At 47.6% G+C, this 24,914-nt stretch overlaps 1 protein-coding gene across 7 annotated transcripts in view; it reads left to right on the top strand.

Moving 5' to 3' along the window:
* Window positions 1–24,914, top strand: part of ZFP90 (ZFP90 zinc finger protein) — a 96,372-nt gene that overhangs the window by 57,759 nt on the left and 13,699 nt on the right. The window contains exons 1-2 of one of the 7 annotated variants that reach the window (XM_047711442.1): window positions 14,909–15,219; window positions 15,506–15,572. The exons of 1 other annotated variant lie outside the window; for it this stretch is intronic. In XM_047711442.1, the coding sequence (XP_047567398.1) occupies window positions 15,540–15,572 (33 nt within the window). In that variant the 5' untranslated portion in view covers window positions 14,909–15,219; window positions 15,506–15,539. 5 more of the 7 variants (XM_047711443.1, XM_047711445.1, XM_047711441.1 and 2 more) reach the window with 5 other exon arrangements.

The raw sequence follows: 24,914 nt of genomic DNA, 5'->3' as shown, positions 1-24,914 counted from the left end.
CTTGGGTAAATTTAAAGGGTGTGAATGGCCCATCACAGGGGCCAGGTCACAAACTTTCCTGATGCCCTTCCACTTCCAGACTTGAAAGTCTTGGCCACTAGGTGACACCTCGGCCACACGGAACACCCTCTGACTTTCTCACTCTCCGCTCCTGCAGAGGCCTCTGATCCAGCCCTGAGGATTTCTGGCTGGGACCCTGTCGCTATCCCTCTGCCTCCCTCTCAGGCCCCTGAACCCCATCATCTCCATCCCTCAGCCCTGGTGCTGACATCTAAGACCCCTTAAGCAGCCCGGGAGAGAATCCTGACCCCGCGACCTCCCTTGCCCCTACCCTACCTGGCTTCCGTCCTCAGTTCCTAAGGTCACGGGAAACGCCCCTAAGGACGTGTTGTTAAAAGTGCTCTAGAATTAAATAACCAGGACTCTCCTCCCCCATCCCCCTGCCCCCCGTAGATGCGGCCGGCCGACAGGGAGCGTCTTCCGAGACACTAGGGCAGCATCCCCGCTTGCTCCCCAGGAGCGTGGTGGGCACGGCGGGAGGAGAAACAGCCCAATATCGGTTTGAAAGCTCGAGGTCCTCACACAAAGGTGGGATTGGATTAAGCGGGACCGATCCCGGAGGCTGCGCTCCCCTGACGACGCTCCAGCTCCCCACGTCGGGCCCCTTTCCAGTTCACCCTCCTTAGATGAGGGAGCGAGAAGAGGATTCGGGACGCGGGGGGCAAATCCAGGTGGACCCAGCTCGCGGCTCCGGCCAGAGTTCTCTGCCCACACACTGGCGGGCTGCCTGGTCCGGCAGCGCGGGCCCCGAGCGCCCCCTGGAGGCTGTGCGCTCCGCCCAGACCCGGGAGGGTTGCGCCCACGAAGAACTTCCTGCCCGTCAACTAGAAAAATAACGGCATAAAACTGGGCAAAGGACAGGAAAAGAAACATTTGAAATGAAATACAAATGCCCAGTAAAACGTTAATCTGACGTTTACATAGGCAGAATCTGTTGCAAGCCATTACATGCTTCCACTCCTTTTTTTTAAGTGGTTTTTTTTTTTAAGAATTTATTTATTTGACAGAGATCACAAGTAGGCAGAGATCACAAGTAGGCAGAGAAGCAGGCAGAGAGAGAGGAGGAAGCAGGCTCCCTGCTGAGCAGAGAGCCCGATGTGCAGCCCCAGGACCCTGGGATCATGACCCCAGCAGAAGGCAGAGGCTTTAACCCACTGAGCCACCCAGGCGCCCCATGCTTCCACTCCTTTAAACCTCTCAGCAACTCTGCTAGAGAGAGACAGTACTCCCATTCTGTGAATGAGTAAACTGAGGCAAGGGCTTGCTCAGGCCCACACATAAAGTGACAGGGCTAGGATCTGACCCAGCAGCCTGACACCTGAGTCTGTGGCCTTACTCACTACATTAGACTGACTCTCAACATATGAAAAATATACACTCTGGCTAAAAAACAAAGTGTAAATTAAAACTATTCATTCAATAAATTTATTCTACAAGTATTTACTGGATGACTACAGTGAGCCAGGCCCAATACTGGGTGCAGGGGAATGGACACCAAGACATACAAAACATTAAACTCACATTTCAGTGGGGAGACAGACAATAAATAAACATGAAACTGTAGTCTATGGCAAGTAGGGTAAGTACTTGGGGAAAAATAGCAGGGTAAGGAGGAAGGGGAGGGCTATTTAAATCAGATGATCAGATCCTTCTTTTTGAAAAGGTGACACTTGAGGAGAGACCTACAGAAAGTGTACGAGAGCCTGTGGTTATCTGGGGGAGAGCATTCCAGGGCGAGGGAGGTCCCTCAGGTCAGTGCTGAAGGCACTGTCTGCATAGTCAGCAGGAGGTGGCGGGCGCCTGTCTAACTACTGTGGGCCAATGCCTGTGCCCAGGCCATGCTAGGCATTTGGGAAAAGCCTTGCTTCCTAACTGTTCAGTGGGGATGATGCTCATCTTTGCTCTGGGCATTCACTCCCCTCCCTGCAACTGGCCCCATGTGACAGTTGTCCCTCATGAGTCTCAGCAGAAGGTAGGATGATCTGGAGAAGTGGAAGGGAAAGCTCCCATTAATATTTGGGTGGGGATAACTGACCCAGATTCTAGGTCTCTAGTCTGGGACAGCATCAAAATTTAGCCCTTTAAATATGTTGAGAGAGTTCAGTGGGTTAAGCTTCTGCCTTTAGCTCAGGTCACGATCTCAGGGTCCTGGGATCAAACCCCAAGTTGGGCTCTCTGCTCAGGGGGGAGCCTGCTCCTCCCTCTCCCTCTGCCTACTGCTCTGCCTGCTTGGGCTCTCTCTCTTTCTCTCTCTCTCTGTCTCTCAAATAAATAAATAAATAAATAAAATCTTTAAAAATATTAATAAATAAATAAACGTGTGTGGAGAGGTTTCATTACTGAGGGGGACATCTAACCCTTACCCCAGACTCTGAGAGGGCAGCTTGCACAGAAGCCGGAGGGAATCTGGGTGAGTACATCTGCACCTTCCAGTGGCCCCAGCAGGATCCAGATGCTCTTGCTTCTGTGTTCCCTTCCCAGGTCTCTGTGGTCTTTCTTCCTGACGAGATCTTGGAGGCACCTGGAATTTTCAGTGAATGTCCCTTCAGTGAGCTGCCGGTCTATTGGCCAGGGTAGGAGTCCAAGCCTTGACTCTAGTCTGCATGGCCTCCTTTCCTCCAGAGACAGAAGCCCAGTGCCTGCCACCTCCTCCTTGCTGTGGCCAAAAGTTCATGATTTTCCCTACTTGTTTGGTCTGATTTCACCCGTTTGAGATTAGATGAGTCACTCTTTAAAAATTCCTTATAGGGGTGCCCAGGTGGCACAGTAGGTCAAGCACCTGACTCTTGACTTCAGCTCAGGTCATGAACTCAGGGTTGGGAGATCCAGCCCGGCGCTAGACTTTGTGCTTAGCACAGAGTCTGCTTGAGAGTCTCTCTTTCCCTTTCCCTCTGCACTGCCTGCTGCATGCACACACACTCTCTGTTTCTAAAAATAAATAAATCTTTTTTAAAAATTATAAAAATTGTTTTATATGATTATATGTTTTATATGGTGAACTGCCCTGTGGCTCAGTGTTGAAAAACTTCTGTTGATTCTTATGTCCCCCTGGGCTCTTTTGAGTCCTGCTTGGACGACCTGAAGAAGGTGTGAGCTGGTTTTGAAAATGAGCACAAACTGGGGCAGAACCTGGAACACAAACGACTGGGAGGAAGGGCTGCTGTGGGGACCAGCTGGTATCTCCATCTCTCTCCCAGGGTCTCGTAGTCTCTGAGCTTGCTCTCCTCTCTGCTCAACCAGCAGCACCTCTGTCCCCCACCTTCACTCTGAGTTTCCTTTCCCCGTCTCCTAATTTGCTTGCTGAGTCTCTGCTTTCTTATATCTGAACATGGCACTGGACTGAACATCTCCTGACCTCTCTGTCTCCTCCTCTCTGCGTCTGCACCAGCTACCAACCACCTCCAGCCTGGAGTTCTTCATTCATGTTCCCAAGCCAGTTCACCTGTTTTATGCCAAGGCACATGATCTATCTCTGGACAGTCCCGTCTGGCTTCAATCACTGGGGCCAAAAAGGGAGGGCGTCAAGGTAGCCAGCACGAGGCTGTCCCTTCTGCCAGTATCCGCGCTGATGCAGGCACCGCTATGAGACTGTCTGCTCTGGTCCCACATTGACTTTTTTATTCTGCTTACCCATGCTTGTGTTTCAATTTTGACCTTTGTTATTGTTGTCTAGAGGTCTTTTAAGGGTCCTTAAAAATTCCTCAGGCACCCAGCCTGCTTCACTGCAGAGGCTCCTACCCAGACACACAGCAGCCTGGCAGGGGGAGGGTCATTCATAGTTAAACAGGAAGTCCCTTCTTCCTCCCACTTTAGTCTCACCTTTCATCCAAAAAGGGAGGGGAGGCCATGTTTAATAAATACCCTCCATTAGATTAGATCGACGGTCTCTAAATACCCCATTTCTTCTAGAAACAGTATCTCTTGTCCTCACAGTAGAGCATGTGGTCAAGAGGAAATTGAATAAAGTCCTTTAATCAGCCGCAGTAGTATTTGAATCATTTAATTTAGGATCTGACAACCACAAATTACTTTATTTTCCAGGCCAATTTTAGCTGACCAGGAGAGCTGGGCTAGTCCGCTTCATGCTTAATAAATCACTCCCTTGCCTGAACGTGTGAAATTTGGGGTGAAATTTGTGTGCAAATTGTGAGATTTTTCTGGGGCTTTTCAAGAATAATCATCAACAATCCCCGGCGCTGTGTGTGCCTGACATGAGTCCTTGGCCAGGCTCCCTTTGCATGGCTTTGTGGCTGTAGAGTGAAGCCTCCAGCTGAGAGAGCCCAGGATGTGAGGCCCGGAGCTGTCACCTCTGCAGCCTGTGCTCTTTGTTCCTGGCTCCAAGTTCCCATGGCTTAGACGACAAGCCTAATCAAATTAGATGCCAGACACAGGCTGCCTGTTGTGGCTCCCCCTCTGCTGCCTCAGACTTTTCAACACCTGCCGAAACCCCTTCACTGGAAAAAAAATCAAAGAGGAGCTTCTGATTTCAAACAACACCAGTGGGACATGCCAAATATGGCTTCTTCCAGAGCCGTGTTAAATCACCTGTGAAGTCCCAGCGAAGGGCAAAGTGCAAGATTTCTCCTTCAGAACTATTCTAAATGTCAGTGTGTCTGAGCCCCTGGCAGATGCCTCCCCTGGCCACTGGGCAGACAGAGCTGGGCTGAGGAAAACCCGTGGGACTTCATTCTGTCTGTACTGCAAGCCACAGCCGTGTGTCTGTATGAAGGGCTTGCTTTTAGGCCCCTCTGCTTATGTTGCTCACTTTTCTCCATTGATTCCAAGGAGACAAAGTGGTAAGAAGGAGGCCGGGGGGACAAAGCAGGATGCGTGGCATTCTTGTGGGCATCTTGCATTCCTAGAGCTACAGTACTCATAAATAAGTGGCATTAAGAGAGGAAGAATCTTGTGTGGGCCAGTACATGCAGGGAATTGTAATTTTTATTTATTTTCTTTATTTTTTTTAATTTTATTTATTTATTTTTAAAGATTTTATTTATTTGTTTGACACGGAGAGAGAGATCACAAATAGGCAGAGAAGCAGGCAGAGAGAGAGAGAGGGAGAGAGAAGGAAGCAGGCTCCCCACTGAGCAGAGAGCCTGATGCGGGCTCTGCCAAAGGCAGAGGCTTTAACCCACTGAGCCACCCAGGTGCCCCTATTTTATTTATTTTCTAATTATTTTCTTAATACTTTATTTATTTATTTGACAGAGAGAGTGAGCACAAGCAAGGGGAGCAGCAGAAGGAGAGGGAAAAGGAGGCTCTCTGCTTGGGGTCATGACCTGAGCTGAAGGCAGATGCTTAACCCACTGAGCCACCTAGGCTTCCGGGGAATTGTAAATTTTCATGAAATACAGTTTTTTAGAGTTTCTATCTTAGTCCAGGATGTGTTGATGTGAAAGCAGAACCATCAGCAGCCAAGGTTACAAGGGGAAGCATGTACCTGCGGAGACCTGGGAACTCTGGGATGGAGCCAAACGTGAGAGCCCTCCAGGCCTCCTGGGAACTGCATAACCACAGGCAGCATCTTCCCGGTGCAGACCTGGGCTCCTCACCCATCTCCTGGCTCTGGGCACCCCTCTCTGCAGATGAGCTATTGGTTCCTGCTCCCTCCCCTCAAAACTTGAGCATGGCTCTGGGTTCATCTGGTCATGACACTTGACCCAGTACTTGGAGAGCCACTATCTACCAAGAAAACCCCCTTCTGGCCCCTGTGTGTGTTGAGGGGGGTGTCTCCAGGACCAGAGTGCCCCATGCACTCTTGTCAAAGCCCTGGGCAGCTGTAGGGCCACTGCGCTGTACAGGTGTTTGTCAGGAGACCCCTCTTGAAACTTACCTAAACAGCAGCTGCCCGTAGTTAAGAATGGGGGCAAAGATGGAGCTTCTGGGGCTACTGAAGCTCCTAATCCCTCACATTGTCACCACCACTGCCTGAACCCCCACCGCAACCCTGGGCCTGACTTACCTAGTTAACCCTTGAGTCTGCCATTCACCCTCGTGTAACCTGGAGCCCCTTTCTTAATTTCTGATGCTTGAAAGTGGAACAGGGATAACAAGAGCACTTTCCTTCCAGGATTGATGTGAAAATTAAATGAGATAAGAGTTCAGAAGCATAAACTATTTGGGAAATAATAAAGATAATAGATCGTTTCACCCTAGATGCAACTGGAAAAACTGGATGCAATATAGAAAATGTAGATGAGTGTAGACTGAAGATATGATCTTAGTCTAGGAAGAAGAACATGTTTTGAATTGACACGAGTGAAATTTCATTGAAAAAAATTAAAGTAATTTATGTTTAGCCCTATACACATGACTCATAAAACATAACTATAAAATAGTTTGTCTTTCCCTGGGATGAAATTTAAGCTAAATCCCTGTATGACCCCTTTTCTCACCCCTGGCCTGCCAGTAATTTTTGTCTCTTTCTTTCTCCCAGAGGCTTTCTTGATCAAGCTCTAAAATGACCCCGTGCTGGTTCACTCATGTCAGCAGCCACCTCTGATCTGCTAGAAACATTCACTTACCTTTTTTTCCCTCATGATCGCTGGGCTTGCAGGCAGACCCCAATGTGACCACTCTCCTAGCTGCCCTGTGAAAACATCTGGCCAGCCTGTCTCCTGCCATTAAGATTTCTCTGACATAAATTGCCGTAGCTCCCCGTATCCCTGAAGCTCCAAAGGTCATTCATTGAGCCTTCCGGGTGATCCCACAGAAACCCCTTTCCCAAAGCTTGAGCTGAGGAACAAGCATCCTTCACTGTCACCCTGGATTCACAGCCCCAACTCCCCAAATATGTCCACAGAGCCCAGCACACTGCAAATGCTCAGATAGTGATGGCCTTTCCAGCCTTCTGATCCTGCCTCCCACGCCCCTGCCTCTCAGTGACCACCTGGACTTGACTGCCCTTTCCTGAGCAGTTCTAAACCGTAAGTCCCAAGGGCAATCCCAGTCTTTTTCTTTCTTTTTTTTTTTTTAAAATTTTATTTATTTGACAGAGACACAGCAAGAGAGGGGACACAAGCAGGGGAGCAGCAGAGGGAGAGGGAGAAGCAGGCTTCCCGCTGAGCAGGGAGCCCGATGGGGGGCTTCATCCCAGGAGCCCGGGATCATGACCTGAGCCGAAGGCAGACGCTTAGCCACCCAGGCACCCCAAATCCCAGTCCTTAAGTGACAGTTATTGAGAGGTCAAACTGGGATTCCACTCTAAGCCAAAATATTCCTTTCTAGTCTTTGCCAACTGCCTCCAGAGAGAACAATCTCTCCATGCCTACAGTATGAGGGTGGATGGGCAGGTGAGAAAGACGAAGGTGTCCAGCCAGTCACAGAAATGTGATGGGTATGGCAGTGTCCCAAGCAAGCACCAAACAACCCCCACATCGGCTGCTGGATATTTTGTCGCATTAAGGACCTAATTCAGGGAACTCATGAGAGAATCGCAAAGCCCCTTGCTCAGTGTGACCAAAGGCACCTCAGGAAATACCAGGCCTGGAGGCAAGATGAAAACCATGCCCCAGGAAATAGAAGAGGAGGAGGCTGGAGAGAAGAAGATAATGAGGATGGGGAGAAAGGGAGGACCCTGAAGTCAGAGATGCCTTGGGGAGAAACCTTGGGTTTGAGGATCAGCCCAGAAGCCCTGACAGAGGGGTCCATGCTCTGTTCTCAGAGTGGCCCAGGAGGAGACAGATGGTCTGGAAGGCCAGGCAGGGCCCCAGGAACATCCACCCCAGCAAGCCTATCTCAGATGATTAAAAATGGCAGCAGATAAATTTAACTAAACATGAGTAATGGGGACACAAAGGGGAAGTGAAGAGAAATAGAATATTTTAGCAACATAAGGAAATGAGAAGAAAATGACTTCGCAATGAAATGTCAAACTTCTGTGCCTGGAGGAGATGTAATCTGGTCACTGCAGGCTCAGGGGAGTGGGGGAGTCTGTGGTTATTTCAAGCAAATTTTAATTCACTTTAATTTAATAACATATGGCCAAATTCCTTTGTGGCAGTGTCAGAGGATAGAAACGGGAGTTAGAGAGTTACCTGGGGTGTTTATGTTTGTTGTTTCACAAGGAGCTCTGTGTGTATGCATCTATCTTCCTATCCCTCCATCCACCCATCCATTCAGAGAGTCTATGTTAAAACCTGGGGCTTAGGAAAACAAAAGACAGCCTTGCCAGCTCCCACCTCCAGGATATCCTGGTCATTTGAGGAAACAGACAAGTGAACAGAGAGTTATAGTATAGGACCACATTGTGGGTCTAACACCCAGTGTTCATTAGAAGTTTGTGAATTGAGGGGGCACCTGGGTGGCTCAGTAAGGTTGGGTGTCTGTCTTCAGCTCAGGTCATGATCCCAGGGTCTGGGCTCCCTGCTTAGCAAGGAACCTGTTTCTCCCTGCCCTCCCTGCTCATGCTTTCTGTCACTCTCAAATAAATGAATAAAACCTTTTTAAAAACGATTTTATTTATTTATTTGACAGAGAGATAGAGCACAAGTAGGCAAAGTGGCAGGCAGAGGGAAAGGGAGAAGCAGGCTCTCCACTGAGCAGGGCACCCGAAGCGGTGCTCGATTCCAGGACCTTGGGATCATGACCTGAGCCTAAGGCAGCCACTTAACCGACTGAGCCATCCAGGTGACCCTAAATGAATAAAATCTTAAAAAAAAAAAAAAAAAAAAGTTTGTGAATTGAATGCATGCTTAAAAGGGTGGTTCTGGGAAGGCACCAGAAAGGAGTAAACATCAAGCTGGGTCTTGAAGAATGAGTGAGTTCATCAGGTAGACAAGTAAGTTGTGAGCAGCCCAGGAGGAAGGGACCACATGTAGCAAAGGAGTGCGGCTTACGATCATGCAGCTGGAGGAGACTGCCCAGGGAAAGTGGACAGGATAAGAAGAGGAAAAGGACAAGGAGGAGACAGAGAATCACTGGATTTCGGATGGGGAATAACACTCTCAGAAAGGCAGGCTCTGAAGACCTAAAGCCTACCCTCACCGAAATCTCTACTCCAGCCTGGATGCCTATTCACTCTTCAAGCCTCAACCCAAGCATTATGTCCCCCAAGAAACATTTCTTTCCAATTCAGGTTGGGGTGAGTACCCCTTCCCCATGGGCCCCTGGCAGGCTCAGTCTAAGGGCAGCCTAGCCTAGGTCCCTTGGATTCATGTATCTGGTTGTAATGTTAGAGTACATTAGCCATGAACAAAAATTACCTTGTTGAGAATAATTGCAAATTAAATAACTTGCAAGTTTATTTTAAAAACAAAAACTCAGGGGTGCCTGGGTGGCTCAGTGGGTTAGAGCCTCTGCCTTTGGCTCAGATCGTGATCCCGGGGTCCTCAATCGAGCCCTGCGTCGGGCTCTCTGCTCGGCGGAGAGCCTGCTTCCCTTCCTCTCTTCTTTCCCAGTACACTCTGTGCCACCAGGCCTGTCACTGCCGATCCCACCCCCATATTGGGTTAGCTTGTCTGCATGCCTGCCCATCTCCCAACAGAGGCTGTGATGCCCAGTACTGGTGATGCTCTTCCCAACACTGGTGCCTCCCTAGCTTCTAGCCAGGCTGTCCCATCCATCCCTTCCCAAGGATTGCCCGTCCAGAGAATTGGCCCCAGGAGCTGAGGGGTCCTGGGAGGTGTGGCTAAGACGGGTGTTTCAATTTATATCACGTTGGACTTTTCTGCTCTTCTAGAGACTATGGAGTGTCGGGGGTAAGAACCCTCTTTAAGCCCCCAGGACCGTAGCTGGAAAGGGTGGGTGGTTAGGACTCCTGGGTCTAGGAGACAAAGTCATAGAAGCCTGGCTCCAGGGCAGAGAAGCTGGAATGGCTGAAGAGGTCAGGTGAGGGCCTAGCAGTAGAGGGACCCATAACAAGCCACCTCCCTAAACAGAGCTGCCCCCAGTTCCTTGCCAGAGGGAAATGACAGAGCTGTAGGTGCCCTGGATGTCCTGGTTGCTAGGCGGCAACGGAGGCTATGCCAGCCAGAGGGTCGCCATGGTAACCGCAGAGCCCAAAGCACTGTTATGCCCAGACCCCCGTGTGGGGGTGGGTTGTGCAAGTAAGGCCCAAGGTGTGGCACCCTGAAAGGTAGTGGATGGGTGGCAGTCAGCTCCAGGCAAAGGCGCAGGCTGGGATGAAAGACCCAGCTCACTTTCGCTTCCATGTTTTCTCACCTCCCCTCAGGTCACACCTGCGCAGTTTGAGCCAGGCATAACAGTTGTAGGAGAAAAATAAAATGGGGCTTTGGATCCGCCAAGCCAGATCTTTCATTTTACAGATGAAATAGAACCCGCAGAGGGAAAGACACTTACTGGAGACCGCACAACTGCAGTCCTATAAATAAAGCTGAAGAGAAAATGGAGAAGAAGAAAATGATGCAAATGACCAAAGACCTCATCTAGAATGTATTCTGTTGTTTAACTTATCATTTTAAAATTTAAATTGTTTTAAACCCCAGCATTCACCTCATGAGTTAAAAAACACCACAATGCCACATGGAACTTACGAATCTCCTTCAGCTGATCATATGCACCTTTTTCTTCCTGTACCATTTTCTTTCTACTCCAAACTAGCATCTTTCCCTCCCTGGGTTTCTATTTCATCCTTAAAAGGAAGGAGCTGGCCTAGCTGATCTCAAAGCCCATTATTACTCTTTATGATAAAGTAAAACCTTCATTTCATAAACTCAGCCAGGTTGACTGGGTACATATTTACTGGGCATACAAGTGGGTAAGATCCTCTTGGGGTTGGGGCGCCTGGGTGGCTCAGTGGGTTAAAGCCTCTGCCTTTGGCTCAGGTCATGATCCCAGGGTCCTGGGATCGAGCCCTGCATCGGGTTCTCTGCTCAGCGGGGAGCCTGCTTCCTCCTCTCTCTGCCTGCCTCTCTGCCTACTTGTGATCTCCGTCTGTCAAATAAATAAATAAAATCTTAAAAAAAAAAAAAAAGATCCTCTTGGGGCTACAGTCCAGGTCAGACAACTGACTGCAGTCAGATGTCTCTTTAACTGGACCCCTGGCAGGCTCAGTCTAAGGGCAGCCTAGCCTAGGTCCCTTGGATTCACGTATCTGGTTGTAATGCTGGAGAACATTAGCCATGAACAAAAATTACCTTGTTGAGAATAACTGCAAATTAAATAACTTTGCAAGTTAATTTTAAAAACAAAAACTCAGGGATGCCTGGGTGGCTCAGTGGGTTAGAGCCTCTGTCTTTGGCTCGGGTCGTGATCCCGGGGTCCTCAATCGAGCCCCACGTCCGGCTCTCTGCTCGGCAGGGAGCCTGCTTCCCTTCCTCTCTCTCTGCCTGCCTCTCTGCCTATTGTGATCTCTCACTGTCAAATAAATGAATAAAATCTTAAAAAAAAACACACACAGAGGGACGCTTGGGTGGCTCAGTTGGTTAAATGTCGACTCTTGATTTCAGCTCAGGTCATGATCTCAGGGTCGTGAGACTGAGCCCAGCAACCGGCTCCATGCTAGGCATGGGGCCTGCTTAAGATTCTCTCTCTCCCTCTCTTTCTGTTCCTCCCCCTACCCCCCCTCACCTCTTAAACAAACAAACTCAGAGACACAGTTAATAAAAAATTATGATGTGAGAATAATCTTATTTTAGTTTCTAGTCCCTCATCGTTTCTTGCCCTCCTTCTATATCCTACCTTTGGCTCATTTTGTCCACTTCCTGGTTTCTAAGCAGAGTCCCCTGGGTTTGGCTGGAAAAGCCCTCAGATGCCATTAGCGCCTTGAAGTGCCTGGTAGGGTCAATCTTCCCACATAGTTAATCACATACCAGTCACTGAACACCCTTGTCTCAGATAACAGAGGTATCTGGGGAAAACCTTCCTTGAATAGACATTTTTCATAAGTCCAAGCCCATGAGGAGAGAGTGGGGCCAGGCCACCAGGACAAAGATGGAATGCTAGGATGCATCTGGGGCTCCACTGACAAATGAGGAGACTTGAAAAACAAGGGGGCAAGTGACTGGCTGAGCAAGGTGGCTGAGCCAGAAGCCGAAGTGAGGTCTTCCAATGCCTGGCCCTTGAGACCCTTGCAGGGACTACATTGCCCTTGAGGTGACACCACTTGGGGCCAGCCTGAGTCGCCACAGCTAGGTTGGAGCAAGAGTCTGTGGGTCCCTTCAGCTCAGCCCAGAGGAGCAGAATAGCACTAGGGAGGATTTGTGAGGAAATCCAGGGCAGCGCAAGCTCAGAAAACGTGGGCTCAGAAAACATAGGTGTTAGGTGAAATTTTGTTGAACTGAAAAACATTTTCTGGGGCTTGTAGAGGCTTCAAACTTGACTTGAGGGTAGTTGGCAAGGTTAGTAATGGTCCAGAAACTGCCAAATTAATGTTCGCGTTATTGTTATGCAGATGACTTTGCAGGAGTAGGGGGTCCTAGTGGCCAGCAGGTGGCACTAGAGCCCAGCGCTGCGCAGATTAACGCCTGGAATTTGAAACTGTAGCAGGTGTTGGTCTGATGTGAGGGAGAGGGCCCAGGCGCTGAGATCTCGCTTTCCTTCCTGTCCCACTCAAAGCTCAGCCTCAGATGTAGCAATAGATGACTGAAGCTACGCAGCCTCCACTCAGCGCCTCTGTCCTATCCTCCCCGCCTGAGAGTGCATGGAAGACGGGGACCTGAGTTCCCTGTTGGTCCAGTAATCGCTGGTTCTCTGGCTGAACAGAGTCAGAGCTACCTGCATCAGGTCCCACTTTTTCTCACTGGTTCTCGTGGGAACCAGGGGATTGAACATTTTTATGAACGTTTTTAAGGGACTGGAACTTGGATATTCCTGTGCTGTTGGGGAAGGCCCTAGCCAGAAGGCTTGGACCAATGGCAGGGCAAGTGAGGAATTGGTCAAATCCAGGTGGATATTAAAGATCGAGCAGATAGGGCACCTGGGTGGCTCAGTTGGTTAAGCGACTGCCTTCAGCTCGTGTCATGATCCTGGAGTCTTAGGATCGAGTTCCATATCAGGCTCCCTGCTTAGCAGGGAGTCTGCTTCTCCCTCTGACCCTCACCCCTCTTTTCCTCCCTCTTTCTCTCATTCTCTCTCTCAAATAAATAAAATCTTTTTTTTAAAAAAAGATCGAGCAGATAAATGGAAGGCATTTGGCATTAACGACAGGTCTTTTCGCCTCTGCCCTAGCTAGGACAAAATCCCGCTAAATAGTGCATTATCCGTTTCTCAGCAGAGGCGCTTCTCAGAGTGCGGCAGGGTGTGAAGAGGCTTTGGAGCACCTGATGGTCCCCGCCGATCCTCCTGGGCCAGGACCTCAACTGGACGTGTGAGATGGTCTTTTCAGCAGCAGTATTCCCAAGTCCAGAGCAGAGGCGGAGGTACTTGATATGGAGACAGGAGGTCACGGAGAAGAATGTGGCTCTTGATTGGCTGCGAGGCTGGTTACCCCACGCCCGCGGCGTAGCCATCAACCCCCAGATGTGGACTGGCCTCTCACCTGTCTTCACCCTGTGGCCAGACGACATTGGCCGACCAGGATACCTGACCTTCAGCAGCAGAGACAGCCAGGTAGGGCACTACTTCTCCGGAGGGGAGACTGCCGACCCTCTGCGGGTGCCCTCGGGGGGGCCAGAATACGTTCCCTAAACGGAAAGAAGGGGGCCATGAAAAACAAAACTCAACTTTGCCTCATTTGGCAAAAGTCTTCCAGGTGAGAGGTGGCTTTCCGGGCTCCACATACCACTCTTAGGTTGTCATTTTTGCCTCGTTTTTGCCCTCTGTATATTCCTTACCAATTTTCCAGTGCATCAGTGTATTTTAAAAGGTTTTAAAAACTATTCCATCGGGCATTAAAGTTGCTTAGCCGCACCAGCAGAAACGTAAGTGCATTTGTGAGTTCCTTAGAGGAAACCCACTGATACCTGACTTGGGAGATAAGGCTTCGCTTCAACCTCTTCCAACTTTCTCAGTTCATTCTCACACCCCGTTAGTTCCACAGTCTCATAATGTGAGCTGCACCCTTCACCCACCGGGAGCTAAAGCGCAGCTGTTTTCCTGCGTTTCCACTTACTACACAATGAGAATTCAGGTTGCTCTCCTTACACACAGCCTGTTCTCTAATTCCCTTTCCCTTTCTCTGGAAGGCATTGGGGATAATTATGTAATCGCCCCCCCCCCCCATTTTCCCTGAGTGTTCTCAGTGTTTGAGAGTTTTCTTTCTCACATTCATCTTTGGGAGTGGGGGTAGAACCCTGCAACTCCCCCCCAGGTGGAGGACTTGCCATTCTGAGGTAATCTTTTCATTTACCATTCTAGTTTCCTTATAGAGCCTGCGAAAGAGGGGTGGTGTCGGGGCAATGGTTAGTAGCAACAGGGCAAATTCAGCGCTCGGCTCGCATTTTGTAATACCTGAGAGTGTCTAGCCCCAAATGCTTTGTCTTTCTTTAGAATGTGAAAGATCTAAATCCTCAGCTGAGTCCCGATTACCAATTCTGGGACAGCAGGAAAAGATTCTCTTATTCCCTTGGAGTAATAAGTGACTCGAGTTTCTTAGTCGTAGTAGGCGTGGTCTGGGGAATCAGTGTCCAAACACTCAGTAGTGACCCACGGGTGAACATGGCATAGGAGAGGCAACGGAAATAGCATCTTGTGATGATCACTTCATCACCCTTCACTGTCCTATTCCTATAGCTGAAGTCAGTACGTGAAACATATCTTACTGATAGGTTTACGTTTTTATTGCTGGCCTCGTCCAAAGCAGTGCACACTAGCTCCCCGAAAGTAGGGTCTTTACTTTCCCATCTGCCGCTGAATCCGGCCCCTAGCAACATGCCCGTAGCACAGAAGAGGTGTTCAGTGACTGTTAAACTGGAATAAATGAACGTACGAGTCTCCAAGCCACACCGCGCACTCCACCGCAGCTCCCCCGGTGTGGCGCAGCGACCTCCCAAGCGGGACCCACGCGCGCGGTCCTCTGGGAAGTGTAGTTCGCCACGGCCCGGGAGTTGCGGGACCGAGGCTCCGCGTGCGCAGGCGCACTTCCGGCTCTGCCCCGCCGCTGCGGCCATTGTCCGGCCCCAGTGTGGCTAAGGCCGCTTTGGGCCGTCCCTCCGCACATCAGAATTGGAGAGGACTGAACCTGCAGCGCGTGCGGGAGGAGCTGGCCCCAGCCCCGGGTGGGCCCGACGTCGCGAAATCCGGAGTCCGCAGGAGGCGGTAATTCCGAGTGCGCGGGTCAAGGCGGCACCTCCCACGGGTTTGGCTTGTATCCGCCCGGCCGCGCCCACCATCCTGCGGGTGGGACTGGGCGTGGCCAGAGGACGGTGTCCAGGATGCGGAGAGCCTTTAATTTGGTATCCGGGAAACGACAGGCCTAGGCGCAGTCCGCGTAGCTTCCCAAGCCTCTCCGGGAGAAGTGGCTGAGGGACGGAGGCGGGCCCGGCGCGGCGGGGAGGGGTCGGCGGTTGCAGCCGGGTGAGTGGGCCCTGTCCTCTCTTCCCAGCCCCAGTCTGGGAGCCGGCCCCAGCGAGGCAGGAATGGCCCCGAGGCCTCCGACGGCCGCGCCCCAGGTGAGCAGCGCGTTCCTCACTTCCCCAGGGCGTCCCTACCAGCCAGGCCCCCCGGGGCGTGTTTAGAGCAGTCATTGTTTTCCGCCTGTGAGACAGCCTTTCCTAGCTTGGTCATTCCCGCAGAGCCTCCCAGCCCTGCGAAACCCAGGATATCCAGAGCTGAGGAGAGTGGGCGTCCCGAAACAGGGGCCGCACTCTGGGGAGGGGCAACCCGGGCGGTGCGGTTCTGCGGGAAGAGTTAAGAGTGAATGTGTCACTGTTGAGAGGCCTGAGTGCCAGTCCAATTCCTTGAACTATGTCAGGGAATGGAGAGGGTAGGGTGACAGGATAGAAAACTATAGAGGAGGAAGTTAACTGTTAGGGAAGGAGAGAGCAGCCCCAGCCTCTGACCCAGGGGCCATAAAAAGACGGTAGGAGCCGAAGAAGCTTGGCCAGGATTTGCCTTGAAAGAGGCTGGAGACGGGCCAGGAGGGAAAAAGAAAACACACGGAACTGGAAGGACCTGTCCCATAGCTTTTCTTGTTTTTTACCTTAACAAAGATATAATAGTGTATACCCCCACATGTCCAGCCTGCAGCTTCGTTAATATGAAGCTGTTTTTTTTTAACTCATGTATTGTGAGAGAGGAGGCATTTTCTAGAAGCATCACAACTCTGAGGTTATGCACTGATTTACCTAGAGTATGTGTGAAGATATAACAAGGTTCAGATGGTATTTTAATCCACACACTCTTTAGAATTAAGGAAAAATCACAAACTCCAGTTGCTAAGTGTGTGAGACTATCAGAATCAATCCAGGGGCGCCTGCCTGGCACAGTTGATTGAGAATGTGACTCTTGAACTCCGGATTGTGAGTTTGAGCCCCATGTTCGGTATAGAGATTACTTAATCCAGATAAAAATACTGATTAGTAATATCATATAAAAAGCAGTTTATGGTAAATTAGCAGCAACTGGGTGGCTTAGGTGTTTAAGCATGGGACTTTTGATTTCAGCTCAGGTCATGATCTCAGTCAGCGTCATGAGGTCAGATTCTATGATCAGCGGAAAGACTGAGATTCTGTCTTTTCCTTTCTCTCTGCCCCCTTCCTGTTCGCATGCATGTGCGCTCTTTCTCTAAAATAAATAAATCTTTAAAAAAAAATAAAAGTTTATAGTAAATTAAACATATAATGCCTTTATATGTTTTACTTCTTGTTGTGTGTTTTTGTTTTATAAAGGTGAGCCTTAAGGAGTAAAACAAGTAACAATACTAGAACAAGATAGTTGTTTGGTTTGACATGAGCCAGAGCAAATAAATCACTGGTCATCAGTGCAGTTCCATATAAAGTGCTTCCTCAGCAGGCTGTGAGAATTAGGACTGCTTAACACACTTAACATCTCATGGGCGTGTTGATCCTTTCATTAAGGGTTGCCTTTGTTTTTCTTCTTCTTTTATTTTTTTTTTAAGATTTTATTTATTTGATAGAATGCGTACAAGTAGAGGGAGTGGCTGAGCAGGGAGCCTGATTTTGGGCGGAGCTCCATCTGAGGACCCTGGGATCAAGCTGTGAGCTGCAGGCAGATGCTTAACTGACTGAGCCACTCAGGTGCCCCAGGGGTTGCCTTTTTTTTTTTTTTTTTTTTTAAGATTTCATTTATTTATTTGACAGACATAGAGAGGGAACACAAGCAAGGGGAGTGGGTGAGAGAGAAGCAGGCTTCCCGCTGAGCAGGGAGCTGGATGCGGGTCTCCATCCCAGGACCCTGGGATCATGACCTGTGCTGAGGGCAGACGCTTAATGACTGAGCCACCCAGGCACCCCAGGGTTGCCTTTTTAATGGTGTAAGTAGATTTGTGTTCTGAGCAGTGACTGTTAGGGACAGCTTTAACTACACTTTCAAAACTTTGTTGCCCAAGTACTCTAGTTCAGTTATATTCTCTTGGGATGGCCTGACAGTTCCCTTGGATTACCTAATCCAGGCTGCAGGTAATGACCCTGGTGGAAAGACAACAACTGAATCCACAAAGGGGGTTTTTTGGTCAGAAATTTCCCTTTGTCGAGGTTCTTTTTCTCTGAGCTTGGCCCTCCAGGGAATGCAAGAGATGAGTAATCGAGTCATGTGACTGCTTCTCCTGGAGGTAAGCTGAGAGGGGGGTAGCTTCCTGCAGAAGTATATAGCACAGGACAGGTGATGTTTCTGAGGTCCAGAGGCTGCTGTGCGTACAGAGAGGAGAGTGGAAATTCTGCCTGTGGGAAACAGTCAGCGGAGATGCCATTTCTGCATAGAAGCAGAGTCCAGCAAGTGAAAGTGAAGGGGGTGGAGATAGAGCTGATGGAGTTGGTGCGTCAGGGACGTTGGGAGGCAAGAAGATGAAGGGCATGATCGTGAAACTGTCATGTGTGACAGTGGGTATGGGCCACAGGCAGTGGGGAGACGAGAATAGAAGGGAGTTTGGACGTTTTTCTTTGCGGCTGGGATAACCCATTCATTCATTCGTTTATCTACTCATTCGGCTGATAGCCATTGAACCCCTGTGATGTGCTAAGACACTTTTCTAAGTGGTTGGGATATATTAGTGAACAACGTTTATAATCTCTGCTTTTGTGGGGCTTACGTCCTAGAGGGAGGAGACAGAAAAATGCAGTAAGTAACTTTTATAATATCCTAGAAGCTGACAGTACCAGAGGGGAGAAGAAGGTAGAGAAAAGTAAGGGAGATGGGGGGAGGGTGGCTTGTGATAAGGGTACAGCTTAAATAACGAGGTAAAGGTAAGCCTTATTCTTACTGAGATGGGGGCCTCTGGGTGGACTGGCAGGAGGCAAGGGAGTCTGTAGGGCACAGGGCTGGCGAAGAGTGTCCCAAGAAGCAGGATTTGTGCGTCATGTGTTCAGGGAGCTGCGGGTGCTTGGTGTAGCTTGAGTCACTGTTGTTGAGCAGGAAACTAAGATGACTTTTTCTTCGTTTTAAAGATTGCCGTGAATGACGAAATATAGGAGCAAGAATTTCAAAGTCAGAGCTCTCACGAAGAGGTGTTTGAGGGGTGGGACCTTCCTCTGGCATTTGGCGAGCAAACATCTGAAGGGACTCCAAGATGGAGGGGAACAGCAGCAGAGTGGGGGATATCCCGAAAATCCTTAGGATCTATATAGGATCATTAGTAGCTGTGTGTAAACATTAGGTATCTTTCTCTTCATTATATGCACTATGTTTTTAGTTAGGAATAAAAAGTGAAACCACCAGAACAGTAAGAAATGGGGAAAGTTTTAGAAGAAAAAAGTTGCATATGGATTTCAGGTTTACCTTGAAGGGGAGGAAGTAGAGAGGGACCAGGACCTGGTCTCCATGGACTCCAGATCCCAAGAGCTCCATGGTTAGGCTCATCAGGATGAACAGGCTCAGCCAAAGCTGTCTCAGGTCACCCAGACTCAGACAGGATGCTCCTGGACCCCCAGGGGCCGCCAAGCCACTTGCTGAACCAGGTCAGGGAATGTTCAAGCTCCCTGTGGCCAGAGGCCCCCTTTCTTAGCCTCCTCCTGAGCTGCCTGGAGCCGGGCTTCCGGCCTCAGCCCAGACACACTTTCCCCTTTTGTGAGTTCACACAACACTTGTGCACAGCAGTCATAGTGCTGTTTTTATGTCCTAAGGAGTTGTGTGTTTACCCATCCGTGTCTGTACTAAGCTTTCAGCTAGCTCCTTTAGGGCAGGGCCGTTTGTCTGCTTTCATCTCTTTCTCCAAAGTACACGCTCTGTAAGCGGGTGTCAAAGTAGCAAACATTCCTAACCACTTAACCCCAGCAGTAATTCTGTACTTTGTGTATTTTCTACTAAACTAGCAAAAACTATGTTTTTCCGGTAACAGTGTCCCTAATTTTCTGATAAGATAATTGTGTGAAACAGTATAACTTTCACTGAACCCTTTTAAGGAATTTGGTCCTTTTTAAAATTTTTATTTTTAGTTTTTTAAAAGATTTTATTTGAGAGAGCAAGAGAGAGTGAGAGAGCACAAGCAAGGGGGACAGCTGAGGGAGCGGGAGAAACAGGCCTACTACTGAACAGGGAGCCCCACGTGGGGACTTGATACCAGCATCCTGAGATCATGACTTGAGCCAAAGACAGATGCTTAACTGACTGAGCCATGCAGCCACTCTCTGTCCTTTTTTTTTTTTTTTTTAAGATTTTATTTATTTAGAAAAAGATTGCGAGCAGGAGAGGGGCAGAGAGAGAGAGAGAATCTCAAGCAGACTCCACGCTGAGCATAGAGCCTGACGTAGGGCTGACTCTCATAACCCTGAGATTGGGGCCTGAGTTGAAATCAACAGTCAGACACTTAACCAGTTGAGCCACCAAGGCTCCCCAAGAAATTTTGTGGTTAAGACAATGTTAGGATGTCAAAACCTGATCTTCTAAGACCTATTTCAAAAAATATTTTTTTTTCCCTCTCTTTTCTATGTCTTGTATATCTTATTAGGGGCACCTTGGTGGCTCAGTTGTTTAAGCATCTGACTCTTGATTTTGACTCAGGTCATGATCTCGGGGTCATGAGATCGAGCCTCATGTGTTGGGCTCCATGGAGCTTAGAGTCCAGTCAAGATTCTCTCTCTCTCCCCCGCTGCCCCTCCCTCTGCTCTCTCTCAAACAAATGAATAAAATCTTTAAATATTTATCTATCTATCTAATCAAAGTATGTCAGCATATATATAATACAGATTTTTTTAGTATAAAAAAGTCATTTGTGATCTTTGTTTAGTACCTCTTTATTTGTTGTGATGAATTTCCTTCATTTCTCTCTGTACATGTTTTTCCCTTAACATTTTAAATTTCATATAATTTTTATGTGGAGTTTTCTTCTTTTTTTTTTAAGATTATTTATTTATTTATTTGACAGAGAGAGAGAGAGAGAGAGCAAGAGAGGGAACACAAGCAGGGGGAGAGGAAGAGGGAGAAGCAGGCTTCCTGCTGAGCAGAGAGCCCAATGTGGGGCTCTATCCCAAGACCCTGGGATCATGACCTGAGCTGAAGGCAGACACTTAACTGACTGAGCCCCAACTTCTGTTTTTTTTTTTTTAAACACTTTTGTTTTTCAGATTTTATTCATTCGTTTGAGACAGAGCATGAAGGGGGTTGTGTAGCAGAGGGAGAAGGAGAAGCAGATTCCCTGCTGTGCTGGGATGATTTGGGAACAGTTGATTTCATTCTCAGTTATGAAGGTTTTTACTTTTTTGCATCAACATTAGTGATTTAAGATTTTAAAATTACTCATTTCTTTAAGATTTTTCACATTTCTTAACATCTGGTGTGTATTTTACTGGTTTATTCCCTTTAAAGTGATTTGTTTTATTGTTTCTTTTTTTTTTTAAGATTTTTATTTTTAAGTAATCTCTACACCCATTGTGGGGCTCCAACTCAGAACCCCGAGATCAAGAGCCACACACTACACTCACTGGGCCAGCCAGGGACCTGAGTTATTTCTTTTCTTTTCTTTTCTTTTCTTTTCTTTTCTTTTCTTTTCTTTTCCTTTCTTTCGTTCGTTCGTTCGTTCTTTCTTTCTTTCTTTCTTTCTAAGGTTTTATTTATTTATTTGACAAAGACCACAACTAGGCAGAGAGGCAGGCGGGGGCGGGAGGGTGAAGCAGGCTCCCCGCCTAGCAGAGAGCCTGATGCAGGTCTCAATCCCAGGCCCCTGAGATCATGACCGGATTGGAAGACAGAGGCTTAATCCACTGAGCCACCCAGGAGCCCCCAGTTGTTTCTTTTATATACTAGATACGCCAGAGGTTTTTCTGTTTATCTGGTACTTAAGAGGAACCAGCTTTTGAATTTGGCTCTCAACATCATCATTTTTGTGTTTGCCCCTGCTTTTTATTTAACAAAAATATTATTTATTTATTGTTTATGATTCTGAAAACGATTCCTCATTTTCCTTCAGTAGGAATGACCCAGAATGGGCGCCTAGGTGGCTCAGTTGGTTGGGCATCTGCCTTTGGCTCAGGTCAGGATCCTAGAGTCCTGGGATGGAGCCCTCATTGGGCTCCCCTCTCTTTGGGGAGCCTGCTTCTCCCTCTCCCTCTGCCTGCCATTCCCCCTGCTTGTGCTCTTTGCCTCTGTCAAACAAATAGCATGGAGGACAAGGGGAGTTAGAGAGGAGAAGGGAGTTGGGGGAAATTGGAAGGGGAGATGAACCATGAGAGACTATGGACTCTGAAAAACAATCTGAGGGTTTTGAAGGGGCGGGGGTGGGAGGTTGGGGGAACCAGGTGGTGGGTATTGGTGAGGGCACGGATTGCATGGAGCACTGGGTGTGGTGCAAAAACAAGGAATACTGTTATGCTGAAAAAAAAAAATTTAAAAAAATAAGTAAAAAAAAAATAAAATAAATAAAGAGAAAAAAAAATCTTAAAAAAACAAAAAGAGTGATCCAGACTCTATATTCATTCATTCATTCAGCAGACATTTTTGGAATACCTTCCCTATGCCAGGCAGTGGTTCTTAACTAGGGTCACATTTCATAAGTAGTCGGGCGAAGGTGCCTGCTTCCTTTGTGACATCAGTAGGGCTTCATTGAGGAAATTTAGTGAGAGGGTGTACATAAATGACTGAGCTCGCCTGGCCTGTGGTGAGTGTTCACTGAAGTTACCTGTTGCTCTTTTATAATGAATCACCTGAGGAGTTTTTAAAAGTTGTTTGTCAGGGCCCTCCATGCATGGCAAGTTTTCTAAGTTGCTCTGCTGATTCTGGACAGTTCCACCGTGCTTGATTTTTGGAAAAAGAGTTTGAGAAAATGTTGAAGGAGAAAAACATGACCAAAAAGCTACAGTTCTAGGGGCACCTGGCTGGCTCAGTCGGTAGAACATTCATGTCATGATTTTAGGGTTGTGAGTTCAAGCCCAAGTTAGGGATAAAGATTACTTAAAAAAAAAAAATAAATAAAATCTTAAAAAAAAAAAGCATATATACTTAAAAAACAAACAAAAAAAACACCGAACAGCTACTATTCTGAAGTGGAGATATGGACGTACTATTCTGAAATGGAGATATGGACCAAATGGTGAAGGGGGAGGCAGGGAGATAAGGGATCTGGAAAAGCTTCAGAAGGGAAGAGACCATTGGACTGGTTCTAGAAAGGGGAGTAGGAATTTTTCCTATAATGCTGAGAGAAGAAAGTACATGGTGGTCAGATAAGATTTGCAAAGACAAAGAGCCTCAAAAGAGAATGCTGTAGTAAGGGCAAGGAGTCCAAAATTGGTGAGAAAAGGGGCAAAATTGGAGAGAAAGCTCTAAGGCTGTATCACTATAAAGTCCCTTTAGAACCACTTTTGCTGTATCCCAAAGATTTTGGACTGCTGTGTTTTCATTTGTCTTCATGTATTTTTTTATTTCCTCTTTGATTTCTTGGTTGACCCATTCACCGTTTAGTAGCATGTTATTTAACCTCCACATGTTTGTGTTTCTTCCAGATTTTTTCTTGTGGTTTCATAGCATTGTGGTTGAAAAAGATGCATGGTATGCCTTCAGTCTTTTTGAATTTCTTCAGACTTGTTTTGTGGCCTATCATATGAACTGTTCTGGAGAATGTTCCATGTGCACTTGAAAAGAAATTGTATTCTGCTGTTTTAGGGTGGAATGTTCTGAATGTATCTGTTGGCTCCATCTGGTCCAATGTGTCATTTGAAGCCACTGTTTCCTACTCAATTTTCTGTTTGGACGATCTATCCATTGATTTAAATGGAGTGTTAAAGTCCTCTGCTATTACTGTATTACTCTTGAAGACTTCCTTTATGTTTTTTATGAGCTGCTTTTTGTATTTTCGTGGCTCCCATGTTGGGTGCATGAATATTTACGATTGTTATATCTTGTTGCATTATCTCCTTTATGATTATATAGTGCCCTTCTTTGATCTTGTTACAGCTTTTGTTTTGTTTTTCATGTTTTTTTTATTTTTTTTTTCAGATTTTATTTATTTATTTGACACAGAGAGAGAGATCACAAGTAGGCAGAGAGGCAGGCAGAGAGAAAGGGGGAAGCAGGCTCCCCACTGAGCAGAGAGCCCGATAGCCGGGCTTGATCCCAGGACCTTGAGACCATGAACTGAGCCGAAGGCAGAGCTTTAACCCACTGAGCCACCCAGGCGCTCCTGTTTTTCATGTTTTTAAAAGATTTTTATTTACTTATTTGACAGAGAGAAAGTGAGCACAAGCAAGGGGAATGACAGAGGGAGAGGGAAAAGCAGACTCCCGGCTGAGCAGGGAACCAGATGCCAGACTCCATTCCAAGAGCCCAGGATCATGACTTGAGCCAAAGGCAGACTCTCAACCGACTGAGCCACCCAAGCATCCCTAAAGTCTTTGTTTTAAAGTCTATTTTGTTCAATATAAGTAATGCTACTCCAGCTTTCTTTTCACTTCCATTTGCATAATAAATGCTTGCCTATCTTTCCACTTTAAATCTGCATGTCTTTAGGTCTGGCATGAGTCTCTCTTAGGCAAGATATAGATGGGTCTTATTTTTTTCCTCCATTCTGTCACCCTGTGTCTTTTGATTGGAGTGTTTTGTCCATTTATGTTCAAAGTAATTATTGATAGGTATGTACTTACTGCCATTTTGTTACTTGTTTTATGGTTGCTTTTGTAGTTCTTTTCCTCCTTTTGCTCTTTTCTCTCTCTCCTGGCTTTCTTTCGTGATATACTTGGATTCCACTCTTTCTCTCTCTTTTCTTCTTCTTCTTTTTTTTTTTTTTTTGGCATGTCTGTTACTGGTTTTTGGTTTGTGGTTACCGTTAGGTTTGTATATAGAATCTTACGCATATAGCAGTCCATATTAAGTTGATGGTCTCCAGAGTTTGAACCCATTCTTTACTCTTCTCCCCCCCAACATTTTAGGTATATGGTGTCACAGTTTATATCCTTTCATTTTGTGACTGCCTTGACTGGTTTTTTTTTTTTGTACATATACTAATTTTTTTTTTTTTTTGCACACTGCCAGGCTTATGGCACTGCTTTGGATGAACTCTGGTCAAGGGTATATTGGAGGGGGAAGGTCTGCAAGAGAACTCGAGGGTTGGGGCACACGGTGCCTGTAAGGCCCTTAATGGTCTGGTGTGGGGCAGGGCCTGCAGCCTCCTGGGAAATCTCCTGCTTAGGTTGGGATGTAGGGTGAGTCCACAGAAGAGCACTGGGGCTCGGTGTACTGTCAGCAAGCTGGGTGGAGAGTGTTCACACTGCAGGGGTTCCCAAAGGTGCCCATGTATTCAGGGTGGGGAGTGGGGGAGGGAAATGGCACCTGCCAGCTCTTTTGTTCTTAGAGAAGTCTCCCAAAGATTCCTGCCCCTCCAGCATATGGTCTGAGATTAGTAAATAAATCTC

Source organism: Lutra lutra, chromosome 17, assembly GCF_902655055.1.
Source record: "Lutra lutra chromosome 17, mLutLut1.2, whole genome shotgun sequence".
NCBI classification, from domain to species: Eukaryota; Metazoa; Chordata; class Mammalia; order Carnivora; family Mustelidae; genus Lutra; species Lutra lutra.
This window is presented reverse-complemented; position numbering and strand designations above follow the sequence as displayed.